Source organism: Numida meleagris, chromosome 22 (assembly GCF_002078875.1).
Source record: "Numida meleagris isolate 19003 breed g44 Domestic line chromosome 22, NumMel1.0, whole genome shotgun sequence".
Lineage (NCBI taxonomy): Eukaryota > Metazoa > Chordata > Aves > Galliformes > Numididae > Numida > Numida meleagris.
Window position 1 is genome coordinate 221,303 of NC_034430.1, and position 12,301 is coordinate 233,603.

Consider the following 12,301-nt stretch of genomic DNA (forward strand, 5'->3'; position numbering starts at 1 on the left):
GGGAGAGGGGAGAGGGGAGAACCTTCACCTGGCTCCGCCGCGCTGCCCGCGCGCCCCGACCGTTACAGCTCCGGGCGGGGGGCGGAGCCAGCAGGCCGCACCTCCTCGCCGCGCACCCGCAGCCTATCGGAAGAGGCGGCTCCACCCCCGGCCCACGCCGATTGGCTGCCTGGAAAGCCGGCCCCGCCGCGCGGCGTTTGGCGGAGGAAAAGTGTCAGCAGGCGCCACGGCGGGGCGGGGCCGTCTGCTTCCTTGCGCATGCGCATTGCCGGCAGGCCGCTCAGGTACCCGGAGGTGAAGGCAACCCGAGCCCGCGGGCCACCGAGGGCTCCGTGCCGCTTCCTCGGGCCCTGTGGCTGTCACCAGAGAGCAGAGCTCTGCGCTGCCCCTCTGCTCCCTGTGAGAGCTGCGGGCCGCCACGAGGCATCCCCTCAGCCTCCTGCGCTCTGGGCCTGACAGCCTGGCGGCCTCAGCCGTGACGGAGTACCTGGGTGCTCAGCGGTGCTGGAGGGCTTGGCCTTGTCTGTCACCTCCTCCGTTCCCCAGGAGGACGGTGGCACATGGTAGGGGGGGCTGGATATCACTGCAGGGACACTTCAGCACATGGCACAGCTGCCCATCGTCAGCGTTTTATTTACAGCAGAAGAGAGCGTGGTGGGGGGCACCACCCTGGGGACATGTTCCTCCAGGAAAAAGCCCCTGTTCTCAATGTAAAGCGTCCTCAAAGCACGACTGTCCCTGCGGCGATGCAGCAGAAGCCACTTGTGGGGGCTGGGCCTTCTGAAATGTCACAAAACCCCCACACACTGATCCAGGATGGGCAGAGCACCCTCAGTGCCGTGTGTTTAATGGGGAACGACTCCTGCTGGAGAGGTCCTGGGGGTGTCAGGGTTCGGCCGCCCCTGCTGGGGGTCTCTGCTCAGCCTCGTGTCTCCCACCGCCATCCTGGCCCTGCTGCTGTGCCCACCACTCCTGCAGCTCCTGGTACAGGTCCTGGTGCTCTTCTTTCCAGCGCTGGAACTTCTCGGAGGTCAGCGTGGCATCATCCAGCAGCTGCTCAAGGGCCTGCAGCTCTGCCAGCTTAGCCTGCCAAAGGGAAGGATGCATTTTGGGGTGTTTTGGGGCAGGGGCATGGGCTGGGGAAGGGCTGTGGGATCCCACCTTGAGCGTGCTCTGCAAGGCCCGCACCGCGTGCACCTTCTCGTTGATGCGGGGGTTCTTGTTGCGCCGGATGAAGGACTTGCGGCACTGCTCCTGTGTCAGGAAGCGCTGCCGCCCAATGAGGGACACCCCGCCCTGCCTCAGGCACCACATCAGGCTCTCAAAGTCTTCCTCGGAGGGCTCTGGGCAAGGAGATGGGCACTGTGGCATGGGGCAACCCCGAAACCCCACTGTGTCACCCCTACCTATGACCCACATCCAAAGGGGAGTTTGGGCCAGAGATCAAAATGGCTGAAGACACGAAAACGCAGCCCCTTAGGGCTGCAAAGACTCAGATTAGCCTCTGCACTCCAAAACAGGGCAGATGTTGGGTTAAAGGATGTACCCAGGATGACAGGGGATGTGCCCCTTTTAGCACAGGGCACAGAGCCTCCCATACTCCCCAGCACCTACCCACAGGTGAATGGGGCTGAGGGCTGCTCTGCATGCTGCTAGATTCGCCACTGGTCTGGAAGAGCTGGGCTTTCTCTGGGGCGTTCTGCAGCCTTTTCTTTGGCTGGAGGAGAGATGGGATGGAGGTGAGATGTGGAACTCCTGTCCCACCCTGGGATGTCTCTTAGGGCCACTCACTGAGTCACAGCCGTGTCGGGGAGATTCGTCATCAGGGTCCTCGGCTTCTGTCTCGCTGTAGCAGTCTGGAGGCGACAGGGGAGGATGGAAGCAGAGATCCTGGGGTAGTCCCAGCAGCAGCACCAAGCATCACCCCCATGCACCTCCTCTCCATTTCTCACACTTTCTGCAAATCACGGGCAAAATTCCCAATGCTCCCACCCGCTTCCCATCTCCTTTCTCCATGTTACCTTCCTCCTTGTGTGGGACAGGCTGGTGGGCCAGTGCGTGCTTCGTCTTAGCCGTGATCAGGTGGCTGACCCACCTAGGGAAAAAAGGCCAGCCAGCCAGCCAGCCGGAGGGTCACAGACTGCCCACTGCAGCAGGACCACTGCAGGCTGCCATGACACTCACATGCTCAAATCTGCCAGCGTTTCTGCAGCGAAGACAAAGGGCTTGTACTTCTCGTGGGAGAGCTGGAAGACGCTGCGAGGAAGACAAGCTGCCCTGAGCCCATGTCCTGCCTCTGCCATGTCAGAGAACCCCCCACCCTGCAGGGACCCCGCCGGCACTGCAGTGCCCACTCACTATTTCTTCTTCTGCTCCCTTGTGCTCTCCAGGTCATAGGTGGCCACATTGATGAGACCTGCAGCCTTGTCATCCTGCGGGGGACACATGGCTGCATCCACTGCCCGCCTCAGTGCAGAGCCCAGTGGCAGGGTGTGAGGGCATCTCCACTCACGTTGGGATGGTTGTACCAGTAGAGTGTGTGGCCCTTCAGCACAAACCAGCAGCGCTTCCACTTCTGGGCCATGAAGCCCACGTGGTCCTTCTTCTTCAGGAGCCAGCCATCGCAGTCCACCCGGCCCAGGTCCCGGCATGAGACCCGCCGGCGGCTCAGCCTGGTCGCCACTCCTGCAGCATTTTGAGGTGCTTCAGGTGTGGGGCAGGGGGACGACCCCACATCCTGCCTCACCCCAGCCTGGTGACGCTGCTGTCCCACTCACCTTTGGGTCTGCGTCCTGTCTCAGTGCTGCCCTGGATGGAAACAGATGAAGAATGAAGCGGCGCAGCACCCTCAGCCCCGTGGGGCCCTCACCTCACCCACCCTTCAGCAGCAAGCTCAGCAGGCTGCACCCCAACACGATCCTTGTGCCTCCCTTGGATGCCCCTCAAAGCTCCATGCTCCCACCAGCTCTCACCTCCCCAGGGGTCCGGCTGGGCTCTGCACCCTGTGCCCCGGGGGCTGCTGTGGGGATGAACTTTGCAGTGCAGTGTTGGAGGGCACACGGTGAGCTTGGGGTGCCTGGTGGGGTGCCGGCCTCCCACACTGCGTCCTCCCCAGCACCTGTGAACAGCGAGTGAGGCTGCAGCCTCCTGTCTTGGGGGAAGAAGTGAATCCTTCCCCTTGGCTCCCCCCATACCGAGGTCGAGTGCTGCCAGCAGGAGCTCACCCGTGTCCTCCCTGCGCAGGCTTGTGTTGTGCTCGTCCTCGTCGTCAGTGGTTGGGTCTGGCCCTGAGTCCACGCCGGCAGTGGTGCTGGGGGGAGAAGGGCCCCCTGAGCCACACAGTGCCCCCTGTGCGGCCGTAGGGCTCCCAGTATTGCTCCCACCCGGAAAAGCTCCCAGCAGCAGCGAGCTCAGCCTGCGGTGCCAGCGGCTCGGCGTGCTTCTTTCCATTCCGGGAGAGGAGAAGGGTCATTTCTAAATATAGTTTCCTCCCCATTAAAACGTTACCAAGTGAATTAATTACAAACAGAGGCACTTCTCTTTGTGTGTGTGTGTTGCTTAAGACTCCTGGCAGCTGCCCGGGCTGCCCACACGAAGGCTCTGCTCTGCAGCAATGGGACTTGAGGTCGGGGCTCACCTGGATGCCGGGGACGAGGGGCTGCTGGGGCACTCGCTGCTTTTGGGGAGATCCACAGCATCCAGAAGGGCGCCTGGCACCTGTGGGTGGAGCCTCAGTGCCAGCCTTCACCTTGCATCGCCGCGTTTTGGGATGACCTCCCACAGGGCTGTAGACACCTGCCTGTCTCCCAGCACAGCCCAGTCTGGAACTGGGAGCACTGGGATCGCTCACCTGCTGCCTGGTGGGCAGGGGGGAGCCAGGCAGGCTGAGGGGCACCTTCTTCAGCACAAGTGACACTCTGCTCGCCTTCTCCAGCAGCTTCTTTGCCAGGTTGATGCGTGTCCAACCCACCTGTCAAAGGCAACTGGTGAGTAGGGGCACAGCCCGGCCCCATCTGCCCTCCCAGTTCCCAAATCCTCCCTGGCCCGAGCTCCTCCATCCCCCACATCCTCCCCAGCCAGAGGCAAGCACCCCGCAGCTCCAGCTGTACTGGGGTTCCTCCTGGCCAAACCCACATCCCTGTGTGCCCCCGTCCCCAACTCACCACCACTTGCTCATTGACCTGCACGATCTCGTCTCCGGGCAGGATGTGACCCCCGTGCACAGCCAGGGCCTGGGGCAGAGGCAGGCAGCAGGGAGCTGTATGGAGCTTTCCCGGCTGGGAAGACTTGGGGGTGGGGTGGCTCGGGGAGAGCGGAGTTAACCATTAACCCAGGGACTGACCCCGGCGCCGGCCAGCCGCAAGGGTCTGGGGAGGGTGGGGGAGTGGTGGGATGGGCTGCTACCACTCATGGCGTGAGTTGCTTGGACTCAGCCACAGCCAGCCATCCAGCAGCTTGGGGACAGGAGGGTGGTGCAGGGCCCTAAGAAGCTCCAGGACCCATCCTGACAGCCCGCAGTTTCCCAAATGGCCAGGGCTAAAAGGAGGTACAGGGTGGCACCAAGGGACAATGACAGACAAGAAGGGGACAGACCCCAGCTCACCTCTGAGTTGGTCGCGGACACGAAGTGCAGGCAGGAGCTGGTGGAGGTGATCTCCAGGCCCTGCAAGGGAGTGGGAGAGGTGTGAATGAGGGGGGATCAGGGTGGGTGGGGGCACTGGGGCAGTGGGGGGCTCACCAGCGGGTTGCAGGGCAGCGTTGGGGTGCTGGAGGATGCTGAAGGGCTCCCTGGTGGCTCAGGAGGCAGCATTAGGGTGCTAGGGGATGGTGGGGGTCTGCCCCACAGTTCAGGGGGCAGCGTGTGGGTGCTGGGGGAATCTGGGGGGCTGCCACATGGCACGAGGGGCAGTGCCAGCCCCACATGCTGCAGCACGGCCCTGCGGTCCAGCAGTGCTGGGGGACTGCAGCCCACAATGCTCTCGCAGATGCCTATGATGTGCTGGCACTGTGGGTAAAAATGTGGAGACAGAGTGGGTCCAGCACTGCTGGGACCCCCATGCCCACAGCCCCCTCCTTGTACAGCACTCACAATAAGCAGAATTTGGCTGTTCCTCTCTGCAGTAGAGCAGTCCTGGGAGGACAAAGAACAGGGATGAGTGAGACAGATTAGCATCCTTCTTTCAGCCCTCTCCACCACCTCCCCCATTACCCCATCTCTTCTCCCTCTCCAGCACAGAAGAGGTTTAGGGGATGGGAGATTGCCTGGCTGCCTTCCCCGCACCATGCCCATCACTGTGGCCTTGTGGCTATGCAGCCACCCACCGTCTGCAGCACCTCCACCAGCTGGACACAGAGCAGGACGATGTCCCGAGTGGATGAAAAGTCATTCAGGGTGGAGAAGAGGTACCTGGAAGGGAGGTTTGAGAGCTCAGCACCAGGGCAATGTGCGCACTGCACCCATGCGTGCCCCTTGCCCACCCCAGACCTGTTGAGCCAGGAGAAGAGCCTCTTGGCGGCCCCGATCAGGTCGACAACGCAGGCCAGCAGGGCGATGGTGGGTGGCTGTGGGGTGGCCCCCCCAGGTGACCCCTCCAGCACCAGGGTCTTGGTGCGCTGTGCCAGCTCCCGCAGCCCCTCTGTCAGTGTCCGCAGGCTGGTGCTCCCCAGCTCTTTATCCTGCAGTGAGGACGTGGCCAGGGGTAGCCAGGATGCCCCCACAGGCTTTCCTTTTCAGCTCAGGGCAATCTCAGTGTACCCCCTCCATCCAGCCCAGAGTGTCCCTGTGTTCCCTACTCCATCCAGCCCTGGGTAACCCCCCCATGTCCTGTCCAGTCCAGGTGTCCCCCCTCCAACCAGCCTATAGCGTCCCTGTGTCACCTTCTCAACCTCCATGCAGCCCAGGGTATCCCAGTGTCTCCCTCTTCATGCAGCCAGGGTACCCCAGCGTCCTCCTCCATCCAGCCCACGCTATCTCCATGTCCCCTTTCAACCTCTGTCCATCTCAGAGTGTCCCCTTGTCCCAGCTCTATTGAGATCAAGGTGTCCCCTTTCCCCCTCCTCAACCTCCAACCATCCCAGGATGTACCCATGTCCCCCTGCTCTATCCAGCCCTGGGTAACTCTCCGTGTCTCACCCAGCCCAGGCGTCTCCATGTCCCCCTTCAACCTCCGTCAATCCCAGAGTGTCCTCATGTCCCCTCTCCCTGCAGCCCACAGTAACCTGATGTCCCCTTTCCATCCAGCCCATGTTGTCTCTGTGACCCCCCTCCATCCATCCCAGACCCCACCACCCATTGCACTGTTGCTCACCAGGGCTTGGAGCTGCTCCACGGCCTCCAGCAGCAGCTCCTGGTGTCCCACGCGCCATACTCCCAGCGTCTCCAGAGCCCCCTCTGACAGCTGCAGCAGCTCGGTGCCTGCCAGTCCCCACTCCTCAAAGGGGTACTCCTGCACGGCTGCATCCAGCCCTGCTGAGAGCCAGGCACATGGTGAGGGGGAGACCCTGCCACCCATCTGCTGTCCCTTGGCTTGGATGACTCCATGGCGGTGGGTGACACCTGGTTTCATCCATGCAATGAGCACACCAGGCCTCAGCGAGCACTGTGCTTGCAGTCCCCACCTCTTTCCCTTTGAAATCCCTCAGGGTTTTGGGAAAAGGAAGAGCGAAGGCTGGGGAATGGGCTGCCACCGCCACCACAGTGTTGCCCCGAAAGCGGGGATGCAACCCTCCCACCAAGGGGCTGAGGTCCTCCCTGGGTGGGGGTCTTGGGGCGGGGGGGCTCTCACCTCGCAGCCAGGCCGCTGTTTGCGCAGGGCCCCAAGCGCCCACAGGCTCCATGGCGGCGGGGCTGGAACCGCCCTCGTCACTGCTCACCTGCGCCAGGTGAGGGCGGCCCCATTGGCGCACCTGAGTGCTGCTCACCGCAGCTTCCTGCCTCCTCTCCTCCCTCCCTCCCAGTACGGCTCTGTGGGGTGAGGCACCGCGACGCGCCCCAGTGACTCACACGCCAGACAATGACATGCAGCTATCAAAACCCCTCACTGGGACAGTGCTCGCTGTGGGGAACTCCATCCTCCACTCCCCCCTCCTGAAGCTGTGACTCCCCCTGCGTGAGAGCTGAGGCCCAGCACAACTCGCAACACCAACGCAGCCACACTGATGGGGGATTTTGGAGTCCCTCCTAAGCATGATTGCTTTGCAGTGGGGAAACTGAGGCAAGGTGTTGCCTCAACTCCAAGCATGTCTTTATCAAGCCTCAAACCCGCCCTTGTCCCCCACGAAACGCCTCCATGCCCCCCCGCCGCGCTGTGTGCGCTTGGGGGAGCAGCGGGCGCTGATTGCTGCTGACAGCCGCGCCGCGCGCCAGCCTTGTGCAGAGGGGCCGTGGGGCCTGATCCTGCCACTTCCCTCCGCACCATGATCATCCGCCCGCGCCGCCTGACCCCTGGGTATTTCCGCCTGCTCCAGGTAAGGGGCTCACGGAGCTGGGAGGGGGCTCATGGGGACCCCAAGATCCTGCCCGCACGGCCTGAAGGCCAGAGAGAGCCCTATCCTGGCTCATGGGGACCCCAGGTCCCTGCCTGCAAGGCCTGCAGGCCACGGAGCTCACAGAGACTCCACAATTCTGACCATGCAGCCTGCAGGCCTTGGGGCTGCACTTGGCCCTGTCCTGGCCCCAAGCAGGCCGTGATGGTGCTGGGGGGCACCCCAATAGCACATTGGCACCACCTGGGTGCGATGGGGGCGCTCAGGGCAGACTTTAAGGCCACATATTTCCCCTGTTGGGGTTTTGGGGATGAGGTCTGCCATTGCCGCCTTCTTTGTCTCCTCCAGATGCAGCTGGCGGCAGGGCGGGGGGCTGAGCCCAGGGAGCGAGCGCTGCCCTCCATGGCCCTGCTGCTGGCGGCTGCTGGACTCTGCCTCTCCCTCTACAGTGCCCGGAGGATGGCTGGGCCCCCCAAAGTTCCCCCACAGCCCTGATGGGGCATGGGGATGGTCCCCAGGTCACCATCTGAGCCTTGGGATGGTGCCATAGCTCCCTCCAGCCAGCCTACGCCACTGCCCCACCCTGCCCATCCATGCCTTGGAGCTAGGGGACGTACACCTGTCCCTGTTTTGGAGCCGTGATGCCACCAGGATGGGACATAAAGTTGACTCAAGCCCCCAACAACATGAAGAGACGCAGTAAGCAGGGCCCAGGGCCACCAACACAGCCCCAGGATCCACCGGAGCCCCAGGACTGGGCACAAGACCAGAAGCTGGAGGAGCGGATGGAGGAGCTGGGTGCCACGTCCACCCCCATTAGAGGCAGAAAGGAGGTCAGCTCAGAGCGGTGTTAGGTAATAGAGTGCTGGGACCAGGAACAGCCTCTGAAATGTGTGGACATGGGGCTGGCTCCTGCCCAAGGGTAAAGAGCAGGTCTGCTCTTCTGCCAGTATGACCACAGCCTTCCCCTTCCCCACGCTCATTGACCCTGAGCTGAGAGTGAGGCTGCTCCCCCCAGCTGGTTGGATGCTGACAGCTGGATTTGGTCGCTTTGATCTCTGAAAGCAGGGGGGAACAAATCCAGGCAGTGTGCATGGAAATAAATCCTTTCCTTCTGAACAAAGCTGTGTTGTTGTCACACTGCTAAGCAGCGGGGAGGAAAAACCCCTGATGGGTGGCTCAGTGTAGGAACACAGCAGAACTGGTACTGCCACCAGCAGCAGCACAGGGACACAACACCCTGTGATCAGTGGAAGCAGGTGGGGGAGACAACAGGGAGCCACATCATGCCCTATGCACAGCCCCAGCCCTCCACTTGCAGAGTACTACCAGAACAAAACTCAATGGCATTGATTTTCTACAAGCCCAGAAGTACCTGCTGGGGGGGAACATTAGCATGTCCTCTTCAAGACCCAAAAAAGCAGGGCCAGCCCCACAGTGAGCTGCTTATAACAAACCCAAGTGCTTGACAAAAACTTCATTCAGGAACGTAACCCTCACCGGGTAGGGATCCCTCCCCTAGAAGGGAAGAACAAAGGGGCTATGCCATCTTGCCCCAGAGAGCTCCAACACCAAAATTCGGGTTGACATATTTTAATGTTAACTCAACCTCTGACTCCAGCACAAGGACCGAATATCGCTCTGTAAACAAAGAGGCTCCATTGCAAAGCATGGAGCTGCCTGCAGTCGCCTCCAGGAACAAGGACACAGCCAGGGCACCCAGGGGCATGCTGGCTTCTTCTCCTCATTAGTGCCTGGCAAAGAGCTGAACACAGAGTCCTTTCAGCAGCAAAGGGACCCTGTGCAGGGACCCTCAGCTGGATGCCTCCATCTCAACGACTTCATCCAGAGGCTGGGTCTGTACATGGACCTTCTTTGGGGGGATGTAAGAACCCATCCCAGCAGCACGCTCAGCCTCCTCCTGTGTGTAGGGCTCCTCACGCAGCTGCTTCAGCCTGTGGGGGGCAGAGATGGATGGGAAACACAGGGACCAGCTCAGCATCACCACTGCCCTTCTTACACTGGGTATGGGGCTGGGCACAGTCCCGCTCAGCACCCTCCATTACCTCTTCTTGTGCACCTTGGATCTGAAGTGCTCCTTCATGCTTGTCAGGTCCACGAAGTAGCGCCTGGGGCAGAGAGGGGCAAGAGGCCAGAGTCAGGGGTGTTGTGGAGAGCTTGTGTGGATCTAGGAATCCCTCACGTCCAGAACCAGCACTCCCAAGGTTGGGGTCCCTCCAAAGCCCAGGATCAGCACTCAGAAGGCAGAGCTTCCCCAGACTCAGACCCCTCTCTGACCAGAACCCCACACCACCCCACATCAGCAGTCCCTCCTCCTCCACCAGGTCTCCCCCTAAGCCAGCGCCCGCCAAGACCCCTTACCCTGCAGGCCTGGACCCTTGCCCTAAGAAGGGCAAGAACTCCTCCCCAGGATCCCCGTCCTCAGCCCTCACCCTCCAGGTAAGGAACCCTCCTCCTCACCAGAACCCACGCGAAGACCAGGGCTCCCAGCCTCCCCATCAGGACACCCACACACCAGAGCGCACCCTCCAAAGACCAGCCCCAAGACAAGCATTTCCCCAGGGACCCCATCCCCCTCGTGATTCCCCCCCCCCCCACTCACCAGCACTCTCTCTCCACTAGGCCCCACTCGCCCCAAAATAATCTTCCACACCAGGACCATCCCCCCCTATCCCCCCCTCCCCAGGACCCCCGCCCACGCACGCGCAGTGCAGGCAGTAGAACTGGGCGCAGCCCGGCAGATCGGGGTCGGGCTCCTGCCGCAGCAGCCGGGCTGCCCGCCCGGGCTCCAGATCCGCGTGGATCTCATCCAGGTCCCGGCGTCGCCGCTTTGTTTTCGCCTGCCGGGCCAGGGAGTGCGCCCGGTGCGCGCCTGTGCGACGACTGCTGCGCGGCGACATGGCAGCAGACCGAAAGGAACACTGCGCAAGCGCGGGCGGAAGAGCTCCGCCCCGCGCTTCTGGGCCACGCCTCTACTGGTCCCTGTGTGCAGCTGATTGGTGCGGCGCCGAGGGCGATTTGCATGTCCCCGCCCCACCGCCGCGCGCTCTCTTCCTGACCACGCAGAAGTCGGCTTCCTCCTGCGTCGGACGCTCTGCGACGCAGTACTACGCATGCGCACAAGCAAGCGGAAGTAGGATCGTGTTGAAACCTGCAGTATGGCGTTGCGCTCGGCCAGATGGCGCTGTGTAACGCTGCGAGGGCTCCTTGATGTACCGGAGGCTTCCCAGTGTGCCTTAGAGGAATCCGGGAACCATAGCCCATTGTACCCTAGGGGGCTCCCTGTAGTGCTCGCACAGCTCCTCATTGTGCACCAGCGTGCCCTAGAAGCTTCACAGTATGCCCTAGTGGGCTCCCAGTTCCCCCGGTGTACTCTAGGCCGCACTGGAGTTCTCCCAGCTCTCCTCATTGTCATCCAGGGTGCTCCTCTGTCCCCTCAGTACACGCCTGAGGCTTTCAAGAGCCACCCAGTGTGTTCTGGGAGCACCCTAGAATCCACCCTCCTAGAGCTGCTTAGTTTGCTCTAGGATGTCCGAGAGGCTTCCCAGTGTATCTCAGTAGACTCCCTAGACCCCCACGTGTCCTGTAGGGCACCCTAGTGTACTCCCAGGGCTCCTTAGGCTGCTCTGCAATTCCCTGGAGGCTTCCCAGTGACCCTTAGAGTACTCCCTGGACCCCCCACTTTAACTTAGGGCATGCTAGTGTGCTCCCAGAGCTCCTCAGTGTGCTCTAGGGTACATTACTTTCCATACTTGCAAATAATTTATGTTGTGCTCCTACTTTGTGTTTCTTGAGGAGGGTTTTACCGTGTGAGGTGAGTCTGCTGTCACCAAAAGGGTAGCTTGGGTCGAATTTTTCCATGAATGAGAACGATAGGAGAAGGAAATATGAAGATTGCTTGGTTGGTTTTCTGCTTGGATGCATGGATGGACAGTAAAATTTTAGAGAGATACCTAGGGAAAGATATATAATGATATACTGTTCATAATACTGAAAACAAGAGCTGCCGTGCCTGCATGTAGGGGCAATTCTTTGCAGCATGCAGGACTGTTGCTCTGAAACAAGGAACTTGGTGACTTAGGACACTGTGTCTCCTAGGGCTTTCCTCAGTGTGGCTTGCAGAGGCTGGAAGGAGCAACACTTGATAACTGTGCTCTTCATGTCCCATTCTGAGGTAGTGGCTCCTGGGCATGGTCCTGCCTAGAAAGGACTTTGGGTTCAGTCTCCAAAGGCTTATACTGTGTTTTATGGTGTGAGTTGTTGGGTTAAACTGGCAGTGAGAAGGGTAGGCTGAATGGATGTAGTTTCTGTGAAGATGAAGATCCAGCCTTCACTTTGCATACCAAGTCAGCCAAATGGATTAAACTGCAGAATGCCACCAGCAGTATTCTTTTCACATAGACATTTCCGTGGGTGCCAAGACAGGGATTTAAATCAAATCCATCTTTTAGATCCTGGGACTGTTAAGTTTTACCCACCTTTGACTCATCCCTGGACAGATGGGGCTGGGATTTTTGAGCCCAGGCAATTTCCCACTGAAGCCAGTAGAGGTCATGGTAAGAACAGTTAAATATTTTCCATATTTTCTGATCTATATCCGACCCCTAGTTTCAAACAGGAAGAGAAAATAACTAAGTAGAAGAGCTGCTAGAGATTATTCTGGAATCTAGGCTATACAAGATTGCACTGAAACTGCTAGGTTTTGCTATCAAAACCTGACTGCAGTCCTTGGTACAATGCTTGGAAATGTGTGGACTTATTCCTCCAAGGTTTTAAAGAAGATTTTTGAGAGAAA

At 60.3% G+C, this 12,301-nt stretch overlaps 3 protein-coding genes and 1 long non-coding RNA gene across 7 annotated transcripts in view; 1 reads left to right on the plus strand and 3 right to left on the minus strand.

Moving 5' to 3' along the window:
• CEP85 (centrosomal protein 85) overlaps positions 1-129 on the minus strand; it is a 14,167-nt gene extending 14,038 nt beyond the window's left edge. Inside the window, exon 1 of the mRNA XM_021375226.1 lies at positions 29-129. The gene's annotated coding sequence lies outside the window, so the exon portion shown is untranslated. The remainder of the gene's footprint in view (positions 1-28) is intronic.
• On the minus strand, positions 601-6,921 carry CNKSR1 (connector enhancer of kinase suppressor of Ras 1). 4 transcript variants are annotated; one of them, XM_021375231.1, is made up of 21 exons: positions 6,786-6,921; positions 6,309-6,466; positions 5,486-5,676; positions 5,323-5,407; positions 5,090-5,131; positions 4,739-5,005; positions 4,604-4,663; positions 4,164-4,232; positions 3,851-3,970; positions 3,638-3,717; positions 3,195-3,310; positions 2,973-3,118; positions 2,778-2,808; positions 2,513-2,685; positions 2,359-2,432; positions 2,185-2,256; positions 2,022-2,095; positions 1,792-1,856; positions 1,615-1,717; positions 1,162-1,343; positions 601-1,086 (listed from the first exon to the last, which is right to left on the minus strand). In XM_021375231.1, exons 1-21 carry the CDS (start codon positions 6,835-6,837, stop codon positions 886-888), a joined length of 2,361 nt encoding a protein of 786 aa, XP_021230906.1. In that variant the 5' UTR covers positions 6,838-6,921; the 3' UTR covers positions 601-885. The 4 variants fall into 4 exon arrangements, with proteins under 4 accessions (XP_021230906.1, XP_021230905.1, XP_021230904.1 ...); XM_021375230.1 differs by having other exon boundaries at positions 3,225-3,310; positions 4,739-5,131; XM_021375229.1 differs by having other exon boundaries at positions 4,739-5,131.
• LOC110387277 lies at positions 3,805-8,608 on the plus strand. Its single transcript, XR_002432461.1, has 2 exons — positions 3,805-3,986; positions 5,232-8,608. It is a non-coding gene; the product is annotated as an uncharacterized LOC110387277 (long non-coding RNA).
• ZNF593 (zinc finger protein 593) lies at positions 9,063-10,440 on the minus strand. Its single transcript, XM_021375240.1, has 3 exons — positions 10,210-10,440; positions 9,552-9,614; positions 9,063-9,440 (listed from the first exon to the last, which is right to left on the minus strand). Exons 1-3 carry the CDS (start codon positions 10,404-10,406, stop codon positions 9,299-9,301), a joined length of 402 nt encoding a protein of 133 aa, XP_021230915.1. The 5' UTR covers positions 10,407-10,440; the 3' UTR covers positions 9,063-9,298.